General features: G+C 42.5%; 1 protein-coding gene across 1 annotated transcript in view; it reads right to left on the bottom strand.

The window, feature by feature from the left end:
- Window positions 1-16,271, bottom strand: part of LOC121169137 (charged multivesicular body protein 1b-2-like) — a 34,042-nt gene extending 17,771 nt beyond the window's left edge. The window contains exons 1-2 of the mRNA XM_040999593.1: window positions 16,235-16,271; window positions 15,853-15,950 (exon numbers count right to left, since the gene is read on the bottom strand). Of these exons, the coding sequence (XP_040855527.1) occupies window positions 15,853-15,950; window positions 16,235-16,271 (135 nt within the window). The remainder of the gene's footprint in view (window positions 1-15,852; window positions 15,951-16,234) is intronic.
- Window positions 16,272-21,802: the final 5,531 nt, after the last annotated feature.

The following is a 21,802-nucleotide window of genomic DNA, read 5'->3' as shown; positions in this document are numbered from 1 at the left end:
AAGACTATATGAAGGAAATTTCAGAAAGTTTCTGGAAATGGAATCAAAAAGATAAATACTGGTGCAAAATGTTGAAATCCATGTACTTCAATTCTATTATCATGAATTTTCTAAAAGTGTTTATTTACGGCAGAGAAAGAAACAGAATTGCCATGCACTGGTTTGCTTCTGAAATCCCCATAACAAGCGGGGCCAGGTCAAATTGGAAGCTGCGACTGAAGACAGGTTCCTCATGTACGTAGCAAGGATCCAACTGCTTGAGCCATTACTGCTGCTCCTCAGCTTGTGCATTAGCAGGAAACTACACGAGTACTTAGGGAGGAAGGATGGGGGAGCCTGGACACCAATCACTACAGGAACTGAGGTTAAGATACGTTGATGGCTTGGATCAAGTAAGGAGCATTGCAGATCATAATTAGTCATATTCTGAACACATTTGCTGAGTTTATGAAATAGTTATGAAATAAGTTAATCACGACTCTCAGGCTTTTGTTTGTTTGTTTGTTTTTAAGAAGTGCCTTGAACTGACATACAGAAAATGGTATTGAGGAGGATGAAATATAAGGAGTTTGAAGTTTGGTTTGTTTCTATGCCATGCATGTAGAAACATCAAATAAGCAGTTGGATACAGGAGATCGCAATTCAGGGGAAAAAGAAAACAGCCTACAGATACACACTGAACTCATCAGTATGTAAACGGAAATTAAAATTAAAAGAAACTACATTAACTCACTGTAGTCAACAAAGAAACATGAAGAGAACAAAGAAAAAACAGGCTTTAGGGACTGATACCTGGAAAATATGGTGTCCTGGAAGTCAACAGAATAAAGTGTTTAAATGAGGATGGACTAGTGAACTGTGACAAATGCTACTGGCAAGTCAGTAAAATGTTAACTAGGAACTAACCATTATATCAAGCAATGCAGAGGTTTTCAATTTCCGTGAAAGTGGTGGCATAACCTGAATGGATTTAGTGCAAGAGAGAAAGAGAGGAGCTAGAAAGAACCAATGAATATGGACAACTTAAGTTTTGCTAGAAATGAAATAAGGGAGAATAGCAAGAGACAAAAAAGGGGTAGAGAGAGCTTTTTCTTTTTTTTTTTTTTTTTTTTTTTTTTTTTTTTTTTTTTTTTTAAGATTTACTGAGAGGAGGAGAGACAGAAAAGAAGAACTTCCATCCGTCGATTCACTCCCCAAGTGGTCACAACGGCTGGAGCTGAGCTGATCCGGAGCCAGGAGCCAGGAGCTCTTCAGGGTCTCCCACGCAGGTGCAGGGTTCCAAGGCTTTATGCCATCTTTGACTGCTTTCCCAGGCCACTAGAAGGAAGCTGGATGGGAAGTGGAGCTGCTGGGATTAGAACCAGTGCCCATATTGGATCCTGGTGCATGCAATGCGAGGAATTTAACTGCTAGGCTACTGTGCCAGGCCCCGAGAGAGCTTTTAAATATTTAAGGATGTTTGCATGCTGTCAGGATTGATTCAGTAGAGATGAAAAGTGCTGAAGTGATAGAAAGATGGTAGAACAATGTACTAGGAAAAGGGGATAAGATCTAGCACATGAAGGAGGAGATGACTTTTACAAGGAGTGTGAACAACTTAATGTGAGAAGGGAATGGGCACAGATACAAAAGATTTCTCACTGAGGCAGAAAGCAATGTTACGAGCTCAAAGTGAGAATTGGAAAGGAGTATGCTGAGGTTTAAAAAGACAGGAGAAGGTACAAAATTGTCATTTATGTGGACAATAAATGGATTAGGGACATTGTCATCTACCACCAAGTCATGTTGTCTCTTAAGTTTATTTTAAGTTGGACAGTTTGGCAAGATGTAAAGACACGAAAACACATTCCTTGATCCAGAAACTTTATTTCTAGGTTCATCCTAAAAATACAGTTAGAGATCATCATAAATATTTATGTTCAAGAAGGTTCACTACAGCGGTATTGAAAAAATTCAAAACAGCTTAAGTATCAATGTCCAAGAATACAGCAATGCTTAACCAAATTATAGTGAACACAACACTGTTATATTAATATAATGTTTCAGATAACAATGACATAGGGAAAAAAAAGCTTACAACATAAACAGCAAGGGGAATACGCAGGCTCTCATTCATTGGTCCACTCATGTATTAACACCTATTGAATGTTTATTATGTATCAGTTATTTGGAACACAAGACAAAGTAAGACAAAGTTCCTACTAGTGAAAGGAAGTAAAAAGTGAATAAGGCAGCTAATTTAGATCGCAGTAAGTGCTTTAATAGAAATAAAACATAGCAATCTGATAGGGTAATAAATCTCATGGACTACTTTAGACTTGGTAGTTAAAAATGTCATTTGAGGAAAATAAATTTAAGCTGAGAACTGCATGAAGGAAGCAGCACTACAAAGACCTGTAGGGGGGTGGTTAGGCAGGGCTGGGATGGGGAGCGGGAGTTTTTATCTAAGCACACCAAGTAGCTAATGCAAGTCGTCAAGACAGGATTAAGTTGCATTTTAAGAAATGTATGCAGTTTAGTGTGCACTACAGTGGAATGGTTAGAGGGGATAGTATAACACACTTCATATTGTCTTCACAGTATGCTTGCATATACGAGCAGAGTCAGGACCAGGCCACATAAAACATTATAAGGATACTAGGTTTTGCTTTACGTTTGATACAAAGCCATGGAAGCACACTTAAGCAGGAGGAGGATGTGATTACAATCTATGGGAAAAGTAACCACTTTGACTACTAGTGGAGGAAGGAAGGGCCGATGGAAGACACAGGGAGATCAGCTGAGTGGTTAGGGAATTAGAACAGGCAAGAAATGACGTGGCTTAACTTAGGGTATTAGCAGTGAAGGTAATGACGGTTCAGGATACTCTCTGAAGGTAGATTAGCTTCAAATTAGATGTGTGCTAAAAAAATAATGATAATTTCCAGAATTCTGGTTTGAATAAACAATGGTAGACTAGCTATTTACTAGGATGGAAAATACTGGAGAAGCAAGCAAAGACTGTTTTAATGTGCATAGTGGGAGGTAAAGAAAAATTCTAGACTTGGAAACTATTAGATGACAGAGTCCCAAGATGCCAAAATGATAACTAGATATACAAGAATATAGAGCATAAAGAAGAAGTAAAGGCTAGAAATCTAAATTCCCATTCTTTCCTTTCATGTATACCTCAATTCCGTGTAACCTAGACTTCCCCTCCTCTATTATACCAAAACTCTTCCTGCTAAGATGATCACTGCCATTCTACTGGCTATGCCCAACCAACCATTTTTTTTTTTTAAAGATTTATTTTTATTATTTTTTCATTGGAAAGGCGGATATACAAAGAGGAGAGACAGAGAGGAAGATCTTCCATCCGATGATTCACTCCCCAAGTGAGCGCAACGGGCCGATGCTATGCCGATCCGAAGCCAGGAGCCTCTTCCGGGTCTCCCACGCGGGTGCAGGGTCCCAAAGCTTTGGGCCGTCCTCGACTGCTTTCCCAGGCCACAAGCAGGGAGCTGGAAGGGAAGCGGGGCTGCCGGGATTAGAACCGGCGCCCATATGGGATCCCGGGCGTGCAAGGCGAGGACCTTTAACCACTTGCGCCACCGCGCCGGGCCCCAACCAACCATTTTTAATCAATTTTTAAGATTTGTTTTTATTTGAAAGGTAGACTTTACAAAAAGTAACAGAGAGAGAGATCTTCCATCTGCTGTTTCACTCCCTGCAATGGCTGGAGCTGAGCAGATCTGAAACCAGGAGCCAGGAACTTCTTCCAGGTCTCCCACAGAGGTGTAAGAGCCCAAGGACTTGAGCCATCCTCCACTGCTTTCCCAGACCTTCGGCAGGGAGCTGGACTGAAAGTGGAGCAGCTGGGACTGTGCTGGCATTGGCAGTCAGAGGATCAGCCTGTTTAGCCATCATACCACCCCATTTTTAATCTTCTTACTTGCCATATTTTGCCCTGCAAATTATTTTCTTTTTGAAATGTCTCTCTTCTCTAGATTTTGAACATACCTCTTTACTTCTACTTTCCCTTGCTTTTTTTGGTTGTCTTTTTGATATTTTGGGATTAATTTCACTCTTCCTTTACCCACTGCCCCCAATTCAATCAAGTATTAATATTTCCCATATGTTTTTTCCAACCTGGTGTATTTCTCATTTCCCTGATCAAACTCATCCATACTTGTGGGTTAAAAACACTCAGGACTCTCAATCTGTCATCTCCAGATCTGTCTTCTGAGCTCCAGAACTAAAGATTCATGTTTCTACTACACTAGCAAACCAGAATGGGAACATATGATGTAGTCTATCAAAAGTTCAATCTTTTCCCCAAAAAACCAAACCACTTTATGCTATTTTCCAATTTCAAGGAAAGCTGTAGCCATCCATCCAATCAGCTTTCCAAGCCAGATAATATCTGAAGGTTCCCTTACCTCAACTCTCAGCATCCAGCCACTAAATCCAGATTCTTCACCCAATTCATCACCTTTCAAATTCATCACCTTCACTCCATTGCTACCAGCACTTTTCTGTTTTTGCACAGACTATCACAGAACCTTCTTGCCAGCAAATCTGTTCTTGGTTTCAGAGACTTAACTCAGGAGTTTACAAGAAAGAGCCAGATAGCAAAGGTTTTAAAACTTATCGAATATATTGTCTTCACAGCAACTACTCAATTATGTTGTTGCAGTACAAAAGCCACATATTAAATAAACATGAGTGGAATGTTCCCACATAACATTATTAACAAAACAGGAAACAAGCCAGATCTTATCTGCAGAATGTACTTTGCTGACTTTCTTGCCAAAATGGCATACCTAACAGAAATAATTTACTGCATGTGATTTCCATGATCATGTTTTTCACTAAATCAAAATGTTTCTAACACAATACAACATCAGTCACAACATGACTTCCTGTCTAGTCTAAAGTCCTTGGAATACTGTCTTGGTAGTTCCCCAATATGCTATGCACTCGACTTTCTTATCTTTGGTGCTTCCTGTCCCTTATTCTTTTTTAAAAAATGATTTATTTTATTTTTATTTGAATGGCACAGTTACACACAGAGGAGAGACAGGGAGAAAGTTCCTCCATCTGCTGATTCATTCTTCAAAAGGCTGAGCCAATCCAAAGCCAGGAGTCAGGAGGTTCCTTTAGATCTCCCACATGACATGAGTGTAGGGCCCCAAGGGTTGAGCCATCCTCCACTACTTTTCCAGGCCATAAAAGCAGGAAGTGGGATCAGAAATGGAGCAGCTGAGACTCAAACCATTGCCCATAGCAGGTGTTGGCACAAATGCAGAGGCTTAGCTACTACTTCACAGTGCCAGCTCCTTTTCCTTCTTTTCTTCTCCTCCTTCTTTTTTTTTTTTTTAACATTTATTTATTTTTATTTTAAAGGTAGATTTGCACAGAAAAGGAGAAAGAGAGGAAAACATTTTTCATCTTTTGGTTCACTCCTCAAATGGCTACAACACTTGGAGCTGAGCTGATCCAAAGCCAGGGATTTCTTTTGGGTCTCCTGCATGCATCTTCAAGGACTTACGCCATCTTTGGTGTTTTCCCAGACCATGAGCTGGCAGCAGGATCAGAAATGGAGCAGCTAGGACACAAACTGATGCCTGCATTGGATGCTGGTGGAAGATTAGTGTGCTGAGCCAAGGTGCTAGTCTCGCCCTTATTTTCTCATTGGCCAATTGAGATTGGACGCAAACGAGGCTTTAGGGAGGGAAAGGATAGTTACGAATGCCACTATGGACTTGTTAAGTCAGCTCTCCTATTTTCCTACCTGTAGGCAGACATTCAAGTCTGATGTTTGAGTGAAAAGATATGGTAGTTGTCAGCACAGTTAATAATTGAGCACAAGAGTAGATAGCAGTACAGAAAGAGGACGAAGACAGATGTTCGAAAGGTAAAAATCTTCATAAAACAAAGGAAGCAATACCTGTGAAGACGAACAAAAAGGGCAAACAGAACAGGTGAGCCCAAATAAGCAATGTGACAGAGGCAGGTGTATAGTTTGGAGAGGGAAATCAATGGTATAAAATGAAGACCCTGGCAAAATATGTGGCCGAGCGATCCTTGGAGGTCAGTGTGACTATGTCAAGTACAGTTTCAAAGAAGTGGGCAGTAGTATAGGTTTGGTCTAAGGAATTCATGAGAGGAGAAGTGGAAATAAGCAGTGTAGACTACTCTCTAGAGTTTCCAGGAGACAAGTGTTTGAGAATTAAAAGGCTACCAGGGTCAAAGGACATGTTAGGCTTCAAGAAATATTAAATTCATACATACGAAACAAAAGAGCCAGTTAAGATTAAGACACTAGAGAATACTGGTGATCCATCACGCAAGAAATGTCAAAAGAGGAAGGAGCAGGTGATGAGGTCAAGGTCCCAAATAGAGGGAAAGCAAAGGGAAGGATGGGGTCAACTTTTGAAACAAGAGGGTAAAGGACGTAGTTTAGTTGAGGCAGCATTGGGGGACATGTCTTAGAGAAGGAATCAGTAGAAAAGTGAGGTATTTTTGATGCCCTAACTTTCTCAAATAGCAAGGAAATTTGCTGAATGAAGAAGTGTTTTAGTATGTTTAGGCTACTATAACAAAATACCATAAATCATTGTCTTATAAATAACATGAAATCATTCCTCACAGAACTGCAGGCTGGGGAGGTGCTGACAGTCACTGTCTGTTGCCAGCCTACTTTCTGGCTCACATATGGTCCCTTCTGTGTCGTCACATGCTAGAAGGAGAAAGGCAGCTCTTTGGGGCATCCCTCCCACATCTCATGTATGTGCATGAAGGCTCTGTCCTAACAACTTCATCACTTCAAACACAGCCCATGTCATAACACCATCACACTGATTATTTCTATTCCTTCCTGTTTCATTTACATCTCAGATCAAAGCAGAATGACTGCCTCAAAGAGCATATGAATTTGGAATTTTGACAGATACTACCAAATTGCCCTCAGTTCTACTGATTTTCATTCGCATCAATGAAGTTTAAGTGTCTTTCTTTATATCTTTGATAATGATGCATATTAGCAAATATTTTGACATTTCCAAATCTAATAAATAATATTGTTTTATTATAACTTACATTTTATTTTTCTTCTCAATTTTCCTTTTTAAAATTCTAAATTTTATGGTACAATTCCATAGGGCCTAGGATTTCCCCACCCTCCCCCAAATTCCCACCCCCAAGTGGTTTTACTCATATTATTACAATAGTATAGTCCTTTGTAATACAATTCCATCAGTCTGTTATTTAAGTGTGCCCTGACATTGTTGGTACAGACAATGGCACATAGTCCAGCATCCCATTGTCTAGATATGTCCAACAATTTCATTGGGAGTCTACTTTGATTTGGAAGTAGGGATGCATACTGCATTGTGTCTTCACATCTGGAAATGATAATCTCTATTATGCCATCACTATATACTTACATTTTAAAAGCAATGTAATTAAAACCTAAAGCTGAGAGTGTTTTCTGCTTAAAAGATTTTATCGTGGGCCTGGCGGCGTGGCCTAGCAGCTAAGGTCCTCACCTTGAACGTACCAGGATCCCATATGGGCACCAGTTCTAATTCCGGCAGCTCCACTTTGCATCCAGCTCCCTGCTTGTGGCCTGGGAAAAGTAGTCAAGGACGGCCCAAAGCCTTGGGACTCTGCACCCATGTAGGAAACCTTGAAGAGCTCCTCGCTCCTGGCTTCAGATCGGCGTAGCATCAGCCGTTGCCCTCACTTGGACAGTAGTGAATCATCAGACAGAAACATTTCTCTCTGTCTCTCCTCCTCTCTGTATATCTGACTTTCCAATAAAACTAAAATAAATCTTAAAAAAAAAGATTTTATTGGGCCCGGCGCGGTGGCGCAAGTGGTTAAAGGTCCTCACCTTGCACGCCCGGGAACCCATATGGGCGCCAGTTCTAATCCCGGCAGCCCCGCTTCCCTTCCAGCTCCCTGCCTGTGGCCCGGGAAGGCAGTCGAGGATGGCCCAAAGCTTTGGGACCCTGCACCTGCGTGGGAGACCCGGAAGAGGCTCCTGGCTTCGGATCGGCATAGCATCGGCCCGTTGCGCTCACTTGGGGAGTGAATCATCGGATGGAAGATCTTCCTCTCTGTCTCTCCTCTCTGTATATCCGCCTTTCCAATAAATAAATAATAAAAATAAATCTTTTAAAAAAGATTTTATTGTGAACCACTTGATATAGTTTCATTAAGTTTTAATAAACTGTTGTATTCTTTTAACAATTTATTGTTTATTTTTACTGGAAAGGTAGATATACAGACAGAGAGATACAAAGAGAAATATCTTCCATGTGCTGGTTTACTCCCCAAGCTGCCACAACAGCTGGAGCTGAGTTGATCTGAAACCAAGAGTCAGGACCTTCTTTGGGTCTCCCATGTGGGTGCAGGGCCCAAGTATTTGGGCAGTTCTCTACTGCTTCCCCAAGCCACAAGCAGGGAGCTGCATGGGAACTGGAGCAGCTGGGACACACACCTTCACCCATATGGGATCTTAGTCATACAATATGAGGATTTAGCCCACTAGGCTATTACTCCAGGCTCTGTTTGTTGTATTCTTATGAACTGTTTTAAAAGTTCTGCCCTCCTTCCTCTGCTATAGTACCAGATGTCATCTGCAGGCCCCATGTGCTGCCATATCCTCCTTGTGCATCTAGGCATGCCATCCACTGTTCTGGCTAGCCACTGAAGAGGTCCAGTGGTCCTCCACAGTCAGACCACAAATCATACAATCATCCTCATGGTTGGAGTTCTGAGTCTAGTGGTTCACTTGGAGGGATCCTCAAAAAACCTCATCTGAGGTGTTCCCAGTCCTCACTCTTTTGTATGTTTTCCAGTACAGAGTCTGGTTCAGTCCATCACCCACATCAACCTATGCACACACTGGTAGTTGGAATTGCTGCATCGGTTCTGTCTACAGCCCCATCTCATGCAAATCAATGGATGCTGTGGCCCAGCCTAATCCTGCCCACCACAACTCAGCCATCATATACACCAGTGGGAACTGCAGCCTAGACGGAGAAACCCCAATAACCCCTGCTAGGCTTGCCTCCAGCCTGGTTCCTGTGTTTGCCAGTAAGTGCAGCAGACTAGCCAAGTCTGTCCCACATCCCATTCAGTTCTCATACATACGAATGGGTGCTGAAGCCTAGCTCAACCCAACCAACCCCACAATCCAGCCAAATTCATGGAGGTGGGTTCTACTGCCTGTTTAGCCAGGCCCTCCCCCAGTCCTGGTTTTCATGCTCACCAGTGGGAGCCACAATCCATCAGAGAGGAGCCCACAGTTTCTCTACAAGACACACTCCCAGTCCCAGACCTTGCACTCTCCAGGTGTTTCTGCAGTCTAGCTTGACAGGATTAGTCCCCAGTCCAAGCACTTGCCAGCTGATGCTGCAGCAAAGTCCAACCAGCTGGCACTTAATCTGGCTCACGCATGCGCCAGTGGATACAGTCACTTAGCCCAGCCTGGTTCTTATCCTAACCCAATTCACACGCAGGCCAACAGGTATTACAGCCCTATTGGGCCTGGTCTGCCCCCAATTCCAGTTTTCACACTTGCCAGTGGGAGCAGTGGCCCCGCAGGAGAGCCTCTCACAGTCCCCCTACCAGGTTCTCAACTCCAAAGGTCTCACTTGTGCTGGTGGGTATTGTGGTCCAGTCTGGAATGGCCCACTTCAATTTGCCAGCAGGTGCTGTGGCCTGGTCAATCCTGGTCTGCCTCCTATTCCATCTCATGCTGGTAGGTGCTGCAGTCTAGCCCAAACAAGCCAGTCTCCGATCTTTGCCTTAATGTGAACTGACTGGTGCTTGACCTGATCCAGCCTGTCCTGCACCCCATCCTGGTTCTCAGATTTGCCAATTGTTATCAAAATTGTTCAGCCTGGCCCACACCCAAGAACTTATCCACAAGCCTACCGATGGTTACTATAACCTGGCCTAGTCAGGTCTGATCCCAGCCTTGGTTCTTACACTCGCCTGAATGGGCTGCGTCCCAACAAAGGAGTTCCCCAAGCTCCTCTATCATGTCTCCTCGCAGTGTCAGACCTCGCACACACCAGTGGGTCCTTGGTCCAGACTGACAGTCCACCTCATGTGCTGGCAGGAACACTGGCCCTGTCCAACCAGCCCACACCCATTCTGGCTCTTACTGTTGGGTGCTATATCCCAGCTGCACCTGGTTCATGCTCATACACAGCTCTGGCGTGGTTCAGCAGGAGCCAAGATCTAGCCTAGCCCATCCTAACACCCACCGTGACTCTCACAAGCACCAGTGGGTGCTGGAGTCTAGCTCAGTGTGACAGACTGTAGACCCAGTGCCCACAATGCCAAGTGACACCATAGCCCTGTCCAGACCAGACCATCTCCATTCTGACTCTTGCACTCACCGTTAGGAAGCACCACCCAACCAAGGAGTCCTCTTACCTCCGCATACAGGCCTGTTCCCAACCAAAGATCTTGAGCATGCCAGTGGTTGCTCTGACCCAGCTCAGCATAGCCCATCCCTCATCTTGGCCTTTGCCATCAAATGCAGTCCTGACCTGGTCCATCCCCAGTCCCAACTTTTGCTGGAGGGTGCTACAGCTTAGCCCTGCCCAGTCCATTTCTATCCCCGGATCATGCAAACTGGTAGGCCTGAATCCTGCACATGCCACTGGGTAAGGTTAGCTCAGCCCCACCCAGTCCACCCACCCTCCAGAACGCAACCACACACTTGATGATGAGTGGGGCTACCTTGTCTGGCCTGACCAACAGCCAGGCCTGAATCATGTGCTCATCACCTGGAGCTACAGCCCACCAGTGGAGTTTCCTAAGCTCCCCCACCAGGCCTACTCCCAGACCCAGATTTCACAAGTGCCAGCAGGTGCTAGGCCTTTACGGCATAGTCTATCCACTCTGCCCTGGCCTTTTATGAGCTAGTGAATGTTGCCACCCGGCCAGCCCAACACACTATTCTTGGGTGTGCCTGCAGGTGCTGCAGACTCTACCAGCCAGCTTGTTTCCAATCACAGTACTCATAAATGTCATGAAGTAGGGAGGGGGAGCTCCTTGGTCATGCTTAGCTCAGCCTGTTACCATCTTAGCTCTTAATCAAACCAGTGAAAATTGAAGTTCCATAACGGTGGGTCCACATATCTCCCACAGAATCTGCCCCCAGACTTGGTTCTCTCCTGAGCTGGTTAGTGTCATGGCTCAACCTAACATTACCTGTCTCCTGTTCCAGCTCTCACTGTGGAGTACTGTAATCTAGCCCTGCCAGGTAGGCCCCCAATCTAGCTATGGTGTGCATTAGTGGGTGGTAGTCGACAGCAATCCATACTAACTAGTGCAGCTCAGGTCTCCCAAGTGGGCTGGTGCATCACTCTAATCAATCAATAAAGGTCTTCTAGCTTCCTCCTTCCAAACCGCTCGGCCTCAGTCCCCTCCCTTACCTGCAAGTACAGTGGCCTTGTCGATGGTAGTCCCTCAGAAGTTATTCCTCATCTGCAACACACTCCCTCAGCGTCCTCCCTCACACCCATCTCTCTCTCTCTTTTAAGATTTATTTATTTATTGGAAAGTCAGAAATACAGAGAGGAGGAGAGACAGAGAGGAAGATCTTCCGTCCGATGATTCACTCCCCAAGTGAGCGCAACGGCTGATGCTATGCCAGTCCGAAGCCAGGAGCCAGGAACTTCCTATGTCGCACCCATCTCTTTACCAACTTCCCTGATCAATCCACAATCCCTGCGCCCAGGAGGACATGGGTTCCCCAGCCCAGCCTTCCTAAGCCCAGTCTTCCAATGGGGTTGTATGCTGGCCTGGAGCTCTGCCAGCCTACTAGGGTCCCAAGCTCCTGGTACGTGTGCTGACCTAGGATCTTTCCCCTCTGCAGACCCAAGATCCAGGCATATTCAAAGTTCCCCAAACCCAGTCCACCAGCACACCAGGACAGCATACTAATCTTGGGCTCTCCTCTCTCCTCTCCTACCCAGCTCGTGACTAAGCACATCGGGAAATCCCCAAGCTTGCTCCGCCTGCCTGGATGTGAGCCCCATGACCCCGCATGCCCCCACCAGTGTCATCCTCCAGGCTCCCTGCAGGCCCACCAGTGCAATGGTTCCTGGCTGGGTACCACAGCAAACCACAACTACTTTAAAAATATATTGAAAAAACAAAAAAGGAGATGCTGCAGGCCATGAGTTTGAATAGATGGGAAAATAGACATTAAAGGAGTGTGAGAAGTAAAAAATCTTAAGGGAAGTAGAAAGAAAAAAACACAAAGCACCCCAACTAACTGCCTCGGTTCATGCCTCTGAACTCAGCTAATGCCAATTCTATGTTAACTACACCAATGTGCCAGCATGATTGCCTATTTTTTTAAGATTTATTTATTTCACATGAATTATTGAAAGAGAGGAAGTGACAGCGAGGGAGAGAACTCCCATCCACCAGTTCAACGACTGCAATGGCCAGGGTCAAGCTGATCTGAAGCTGAGTCTCCCACATGGGTGCAGGGTCCCAAGGCTTTGGGCCATTCTCTACTGCTTTCCCAAGCCACAAGCTGGGAGCTGGATGGGATGTGGAGCAGCAAGGACACAAACAGGCACAAACATGGGATACTAATGCTGCAGGTAGAGGATTAGCCTACTATGCCATCGTGCTAGTTTCTTACTGAGGGCTTTTGATGTAGGAAGAGCTGCAGCCACAGACTTCACCCGGCCAGGTCACTGTACCTGCCAGTGCGTATGACAGTTGAAGTTGGGGGTGGGGCAGGTGGGGGATCTGGATAACCAGTGCCACAGGCCTCCCTCGGCAGCAGCCAGGCTGCTGCACCTGCAGATATGTGAGATTGCTGGAGTTAGAAGTGGGCTAGAAGAAGGGTTTAGATGGCCAGTGCCATGATTCCTCTTGGGCCAGGCTATTGCATCCAATGGTGCACGAGTGGGGCTGGGAGTGGGCCAGTCAGGGCAGGCAGAGAGGCTTCTTTGGGCCAGGTTGCTGCACCTGCTAAAAGAGCTGGGGGCTCGGGTCCAGTGCAATAGCCCGGTGGCTAAAGTCCTCGCCTTGAATGCGGTGGGATCCCATATGGGTGCCGGTTCTAATGCCGGCAGCTCCATTTCCCATCCAGCTCCCTGTTTGTGGCCTGGGAAAGCAGTTGAGGATGGCCAAAGCCTCAGGACCCTGCACCCGTGTGGGAGACCTGGAGGAAGTTCCTGGCGCCTGGCTCCAGATCGGCGCAGCACCGGCTGTTGCAGTCACTTGAGGAGTGAATCATCAGATGGAAGATCTTCCTCTCTGTCTCTCCTCCTCTCTGTATATCTGACTTTGCAATAAAAATAAATCTAAAAAAAAGAGGAGTGGGGAGGGGGATCACTAATGGCTTCTGGTGTTGGCAAGAGGTCCACCCTTTCATCTCATGTTGGCCACAGACATGTGAGGATGAACTCAGGGACCAGAACCTGTGGTGGTGTGATCTGGCCTTGGAGCCTATGTGACATGATTATATCACCTGCATTGCTGATTTCTTTGCAAAGAAGTCAAGAACATCTCAGAGCAATGATGAAGATGTGGGGGGCATGGCAATTGGCACTTAAGCTCTCTGGCTCATGAGAGGGGTCCATTAGATGAGACAAAAAGAGTTCTGAATCTGGGATAGGCAAGTGCTACACCTCTGAGCAGCAGGAAGTAGCTAAAGAAGATGTGATGAATCTGCACCCTTCAGTAACCCTTACATTAAGAATGGGAGATCTGAGGAAAGAATGAAATGGGACAGGTAGGTAACAAGCTTAGGGTCACGAACAGGAAAAAAACACTTTCACAGTTCTTTATAAATTCCATCCACCTACGTATTAATCAAATGAACCTTCCGCCAAGACCTACTTCCTCTCACTGGAGACCTGGTGTGGTACCATGCAACTACTTCCCTTTCCCAAAATCTTACGAACACTGGCCATGCGGACAGGTGAGCTCACGTTTCCTGTGGACACAAAATGGAATGCAAAAATATTTCCTTCTCTCCCACCTTTCCCCTCCTGACCCACTCCACCCACGAACACACTCTATATGTATCTGTATTCTCTCCACCTTTTAAATAAACTCAAGATTATTTTAAAAAGAAAGAATAAAGAAAAACTGAAAAGCAGATTGTGAAGAAGAAACATGTAGCAGGAAGAATAGACTCATAATGTAGCAGACCTATGTTCAGGAAGCAATGCTCCTTGCCAACTCCATAAATAAAATACTAACTAGGGATTTATACGGTAGAATAGCTTGCACTTTAAAATGGCTATTTTTATTTTTATTTTGTATCTACTGGAAAGCTAGAGAAAAAGAAAGACAAACCTTCCATCTGCTATGTCACTCCCAGTATATTTGCAACAGCTAGGGGTGGATGAGGCTGAAGGATGCCACACTTCCAGGTCTCCCATGTAAGGAACAGGGGCTCAAACACTTGAGTAGTCATATGCTGTCTCCCAGGATGCATTAGTAGGAAGCTCAATCAGAAATAAGGTGGCTAGGACTAGGACTAGCACTCTATTATTGACACATGAACCACAAGTCCTGGCTTAACTTGCTCTGCCACAACAACTGCCCTTTTATATATTTTAATATTTCTATGTTTGCTTAGATTTGATACCTTGAAATCACTGTTGTGATCGCCAAACTCCTGAATATGCAATTATATCAGGCTAAGAATCTTTTTATCATTTTTCCTTGTAATATTTGAACACCTTTTTTTTTGTTTTAGAAAAGCATAATCCCAAGACATCCATGCCAAATTTACTTTATCCCCTAATCTAGCCTAAGCATTTTCATTTCTTTTTCTAAAAGTTCTCTTTGAGTTTTTACAAGTATAGACAAAATAATCAAAATGACTTAATTTAAAGATTGGATATATGCTACTACTAAACATGGATATCTGATAAGATAATACCTTAAAATAGGTCCATAAATTGCACATGTGCAGAAAGTATTTAATGCAGTGGTCCTAGACTACCATCTTAAGAGAGGCCTAATTTTAAATTTGGCACTTAAGTGGCATATAGAAACTTCAATTTGGGACTGGATCTCAGAACTGAAAAGATTAGCTCACTCATTGTGCCTAAACTTGACAAACAATGGTGATCTATGACAAACTCCTGATTGTCTTTTGGGGATCTAGAATTTTTGATATGTATTGACCATGAAGTACCTGTGTGACTATGGCTAAAAATTCTGGCCTCCTAGGCCCAGGAGCGGTTCCCTGGTAGACAATGATTCATACATGTTTTCATCATTAGTTACAGAAATTAAACTGGTCCTAGGTGACTTTGATAGAACTCCAGGAAGTTTGAGTTTGAATCCTCCGGGTATCTTCCATGTACCTTCTCCTTCTGATTCTACTTTGTATCTTTTTATTGTGATTTGGAATAAAATGTCATAACTACAAGTATATGCTGATTCCTGTGAATTCTCTCAGAAAATATACAAATCAAAATGTACACTAATGCTATCTAAGATTTAGCTCCAAAACTTTAGAAATTGTAGACACTAAAATTAACCAATAAAGCTAAACAATCTCAACATATGAATTTTGTAATTCTCAGCTTGGTTCTACCTGTAAGTCATAGGACAATCTTTAGATGTAGGTAACACAGAAAAGTCAAAGCCAATCTTATGGAACATACTTAGATAATTATCAGCAAACACATAAGCATAATAATAAACAATAAGCACAGCCATGATTAACTGTATTAGATAATTACTTAAGGAGATATTAGAAACAGAAGCCTAAACCAGTAATTAAACTTTCCTCAATGTAAACCTCAGTTTCAACTATCCTTTCATGAGTTAAAAAAAAAAATGTTAAATATGGCTTACCTTTTTAATTTTGGCCTTTTCAGCTTTTTCTTCTTTATCACATTTCTTGGCATTCCTATCAAGTTCTTTTACAGCAAGCTTCAAGTTAAATAAGTGCTCTGAACATAAAGGTTAAGGTTATTTAAAAAGTAATTCTTCCAATTTAACCATCTGCAAAGATGTTAAAGTTATAAAACTTAACAGATCAGAGTAAACTATTTAAAATAATTAATAACAAAAGTTTAGAATTTGTGTCTCTAATAACTTGTTTTGTACTAATAAATTCACAGAACATTCAATACTTATTAATTATAAAGGGAAAAATTACAGTGGCGTACTCTGTCAGACACTTCCTTAACCAACGTTAACATCATCAGTAACAAGACATTTCAATGCCATTTACCTTCTGAAACGATGAACTGAGAAGGGTACAGCATCATGTATAGTGCTGTCAAAAAAAACCGTAACTTCAATCTACCCAAGATAAAAAGCATTAGACAATTTTGAATTGAGAGATATTTGATATAATGCACCATTAGACTCTATCAGAAGTGTCAAATTAGTGGTAGGCATTTGGCATAGCAATGAACCTGGGTAAGATAACCACTTTCCATATTGAGGTGCCTGAGTTTGATTCTGGCTTCTAGCTCCTCATGAGTTTCCTGCCAGTTCAGATCATGGGACTCAGCAGGTGATGCAGCAAGCAGTTGGGTCCCTGTCATTCATGTGGGAGACCTGAATTTTGTTCCTCCCTCCTGACTTTGGCCTCAGCACAGGTCCAGGAGACACAGGCCATCAGGGGTGTTAACCAATAGCTAGGCATGCTCTGCTCTTTCTACCTCTTGCTTTCTCTCTCTCCATCTCAAATTTTTGAAATTGTCAGGTTAACGAAGAACAAGGCTAAACTGAATAGTTGTCATAAACAGGAAGACACGGGAACAAAATGCAATGTGTGACCCTGACTTGGACCCTGGGACACAAATGGTCTATGTTGAAAATACTGATGAACTGCAAATAAGAATTGTAATTTAGTGCTGATTTTCTGTTAATAATTATCCTATGGTTGTGTTAAGACATAAACATTAGAGGAGGCCTGGTGAAAGGCATACAAGAACTGTATTATTTTTATAAACTTTCTTTCAGACATAAAATTATTTTAAAGCTAAAAATCTTAAGTTAAAAATTTTAAAGTATACAAAGGAAAAAATCAAAAAGTGAAGCACTCACTTTTATAAAATTCCAATGGGTAATGAAATGATATTTTCATGCTCATGACCCAAACACCAATATGAATTATATACATAGAATATGATAGAGCAATAAGAATTATTTCAAAACCAACTCATCTGTGTCACAAGATTATGTCAGTGGCTAGGACAATTTTATATATCTGGCCTTCAGAAAAAGGTAATATTTATTTCTTAAAAACTCTTGTTTCTGTACTTCTAACAGACATCTGCAAGAAAAAAATGGAGGGTTCATTTTTTGCAAGGTGCCACACAATACAGCTTAATGTACTGAATTTTGGATTAACTATATCCCTGTAGAAAAATAAAATGATTTGCTTTATTGATAAAAGCAAAATAATAAATTAAGCTATATTATTCTTCTCTCACTAGCATGATGGAATAAAAGGAATGAATTTGTTATCCTGTGATGTAATGTTTTAGGTTATACATTCTTGATATATTTACAACTTTTTCTCAAATTCTAGAATTTTTAGGAGCATTCCTGGCCTTGCCCACTAGGTGTCAGTAGTATCCTCCTCCTCCCAGTTCTAACATCCAAGCTCTGCTACATCCAGACTCTGCTACAAGTCACTTGGGATGAGTGAGGAAAAACTGTTCATTGCTGAAAAACATTATTATAGACATCAATGAAACTAATAACACAGAAATAAACTTTCTATTTTCTAAGTAATCTCTCAAATATAAACATTGTACCTACAGGAAAAGTCACTATACTTAAAAGATAAAATTATAAAGTCACTATTTTATGAGTTCATATAGTGAATAGTCTTCATATTTTAAAGGAATGTTTTCAACATTCCTTAAACCAGAAATGTGCCACAAACTGCAAATACTTAGGACTACTTACTGAATATGTATTACAGCCATTTTTGTTTCATAAAGTTGATCTTTTTTTTAAGATTTTTTTTTTTTTTATTGGAAAGGCGGATATACAGAGAGGAGGAGAGACAGAGAGGAAGATCTTCCATCCGCTGGTTCACTTCCCAAGCAGCCGCAACGGCTGGAGCTGAGCCAATCCGAAACCAGGAGCCAGGTCTCCCAAGCGGGTGCAGGGTCCCAAGGCTTTGGGCTGTCCTCAACTGCTTTCTTTTTTTTAAGATTTACTTCTTTTTATCAGAAAGGCAGATTTACAAAGAGAAGGAGATACAGAAACAAAGGTCTTTTGTCCGATAGTTTACTCCCCAAATGGCTGCAACTGCTGGAGATGAGCTGATCCTAAGCTAGTAGTTAGGAGTTTATTCCAGGTCTCCCACGCGGGTGCACGGTCCCAAGGTTTTGGGCCGTCCTCAACTGCTTTCCCAGGCCACAAGCAGGGAGCTGGATGGGAAGTGGAGCAGCTTAGACATGCAAGGTGAGAATTTTTTTATTATTATTATTACATTGCATTATGTGACACAGTTTTTTAGGCACTGGGATTCCTTCTACCCCTCCCCCCAACCCTCCCCCCATGGTGGATTCTTCCACCTTGCTGCATTGCCACAGTTCAAAATCAGTTGAGGTTCTCTCATTGCAAGCATAAGGTGAGAATTTAACCACCTGCTATTGCACTGGGCCCACAGCCAACTCTTATTTAATAGTTAAGACTGAGGGGCTGGGGCTAAGGCAGGCAGTGTGGTGTAAGTTAAACCTCTGCCTGCAGTAATCCCATTTGGGTACTGGTTTGAATCCTGGCAGCTTCACTTCTAATCCAGCTCCCTTCTAATGGCGTGGGAAAGCAGCAGACAATGGCCCAGGTCCTTGGGTCCCTGCAACTACCTGAGACATCCGGAAGAAGCTCTGGGCCACTGGCTTAGAATTGGTTCAGCTCTAGCCATTGAGGCCATTTGAGAAGAGCACCAGGAAACAGACGACCTCTCTGTTTTTCTTATTCTCTGTAACTCTGCTTTGCAAATTATTAAAAAAAAAATCTTAAAAAAAAAAAAGATTGAGGGGTATGGCAGAGCAGGTTAAAGCGGCAGCCTGGAAAGCTGCCATCCGTGAGTACTACTTGGAGTCCTGGCTGCTGCACCTAAACTCCAGCTCCCTGCTTACACACCTAGGGGAGTACCAAAAGTCAGCCCATGGACACTGACTGCTGGCATCCACATGGGAAACTTGGATCATGTTCCAGGTTTCTGGCTTCGGCAGGGCTCATCTCTGGCCTTCAGCCACTCGGGGGAGTGAACCAGCGGATGGAGAGCTCCATCTCCTCTCCTCTCTAACAATGCCTCTCAAATAAATAAATCCATGTTTAAAAACAAAAGACTGATGATAGTATAAAATTCTAGTCCCTAAAATGAATAAATCTGTATTAGAAAAGTCAATTTAATATCATAATGCTTTTCAATATTTCATCAGAAAGAGACACAAACTTCTAGAAGGATGGCGAACTAGAGGTTTGGAAAAACACATTGAAATACTAGAGAAATGAACAAGTCCCTATTATAAATGCACGAGTTAGCTTGCAAAAATCAAGGGAAAATCTTAGGGGACAAAAATCAAAGCTAAAGCCCCTAAGCCTATATGGTTAAGTGTTGGAACTGAGCTTTCTGAATAAAGGTATAACCCTTAAGCCTACAATAGTATCATAGGGTAGGAAAAAAATCTTATCAGCTGGCAAAGGCAGATAAGGCATCAAAATTAACTGTCTTCATGCGTTTTGCTTGAAAGCTGGAGAAGTAAAATTTCTCTGAGAATCTACTTGCATGTTTTCATGCGGATTTGGGTTTCAAATGAGTGATCTGGAAAACTCTGTCCTTTATAAAACATCGCTTTAGTCTCGAAGCGGACAACATCTTTAATCCAGTAATCTCAGGAGTCCTGCAGGTTTTGATGAACAGATTAGTAATATTAGATACACCTGAGAAGAAAATTAGTAAACTGGAATACAGATCTGATTTTAAGGTGACACTAAAAAATAAATGTTACGGAAGAGAGAATAAAAGATAAAACAACAACATAAAAAATGTTGTTATAGTCAGAGAAAGCACAAGAGTCTTCCATAATAGATGTAATAAATATTTAGATTCAGAGCACCAAAAATTCCAACCAAGATGAATACAAATAGAAGCCCAGTAATTATAACACAGTAAACTTCTGAATATCAAAGTCCAAAAGAACTTTAACAGGCAGGTGTTATAACACAAAAGCTACTGTTTGGGATGCATGTATCCCATACTGGAGTGCCTGCAGGTGAATCTCCCCTCCAACTCTGCTTTTCATCTGGCTTCCTACTGAGGCAGCTGTGAGCCAGCAAAAGACTCCATCACTGGGTTCCAGGCTCCTGGCTTGCCCCACCGCCAAGGTTGGCATTCAGTAAATTAATCAGAGGATGGAAGATAAACTTCTTTTCTCTGTCAAGCTGCCTTTCAAATAAATAAAAATGAATACTTAAAAATGACTTTTAAAAAATCCACAGTGGATGTTCAGATAACTTTAAAAAAATCTAAAATCAGGGTGAGCACAACTTTGAAACAAAACACTAAACAGGTTTTGAAGAATGTATTCACATTATGTGATGCAGTCATAATTTTATGTCACTGACATAAAATTAACGAATTACCAAACCACTGTTTCTAAGGAAAACACATGGTTATGTTTCTATAAACTTGCACTTAGTTTTTTTAAAGACTTACTTTATTTTGATTTGAAAGGCAAATTCACAGAGAGAAGGGGAGACAGAGAGAAAGATCTTCCACCTGCTGGTTCACATCCCAAATGGCTGCAATGGCCACAGCCGAGATGATTCAATGTCAGGAGCCAGGAGCTTCTTGCAGGTCTGACCACGTGGGTGCAGGGACCCAAAGACTTGGGACATCTTCCTCTGCTTTTCCAGACCAGAAGCAGGGAGCTGGATGGGAAGCAGAGCAGGTAGGACAGAAACTGGTGCCTATATGGGATGCCAGCATTTCCAGTTGGGAGATTAACCTCTTAAGCCATGGCATTGGCTGCTACAGTTAACATTTTTAAGAGCCAATACATAAGCTTCAGTTTATGCATGTTTCTTATGAATTCCATCTTACTTGGTGAATATTAACACTGAATTAACGGCCAATTCATTCCTGAAAGAAATTTATGTAACACATGGATTTTTTTTTTAAAGATTAACATTTTTTTGCAAGGCTAAGAGGGAAGGCAGAAAGAAGAAGATCTTCCACCGGCTATTTCATTCCCCAAATGGCCACCATAACTGGGGCTGGACAAGGCTGAAGCCAAGAAGCAGGAACTCCACCCAGGTCTCCCACATGAGTGGGCACAACCCTAGTACCTAGGTCCATCTGCTGTTGGTTTTCTAGGCCCATTAGGGTGCTGGATCAGAAGAGCAGCCAGAACTTCAACTGATTTTGCAATTAGAAATGTCAGCATCACAAGTGGTGGCTTAATTTGCTGCACCATAACACCAGCCCCTTTGAGAGCTAGTTTATATAGTGAAATCCTCACCGCCACCAAAAAAAAAAAAAAGTAAACATGAAAAATGGCATTCAAGGTCAAAAAAGGCAGTTATTAATGCTGAAAGACTTGAAATAATAAGGCAGAGAGCAATTATAGCCTTGGTAAATGTGAACTGGAAGCAGGCACACTGGGTGACTTAAAAATTGTCCACGGTTGTGCACTGTACTACAATGATCGAGATAGTGTCACAAGTATTGATTTTCAGCTTGCAAATTTTATCAAATAGATGAATTTGCAAATACCAGTATCCATGAATGATGAAAATCAACTGTTTGTGACAAGAAAGGAAA

The sequence above is a fragment of the Ochotona curzoniae genome, unplaced genomic scaffold (genome assembly GCF_017591425.1).
Source record: "Ochotona curzoniae isolate NIBS_2020 unplaced genomic scaffold, NIBS_Ocur_1.0 scaffold_1852, whole genome shotgun sequence".
NCBI classification, from domain to species: Eukaryota; Metazoa; Chordata; class Mammalia; order Lagomorpha; family Ochotonidae; genus Ochotona; species Ochotona curzoniae.
The sequence above is the reverse complement of the archived record's forward strand: the minus strand, read 5'-3'. Positions and strand labels throughout refer to the sequence as shown.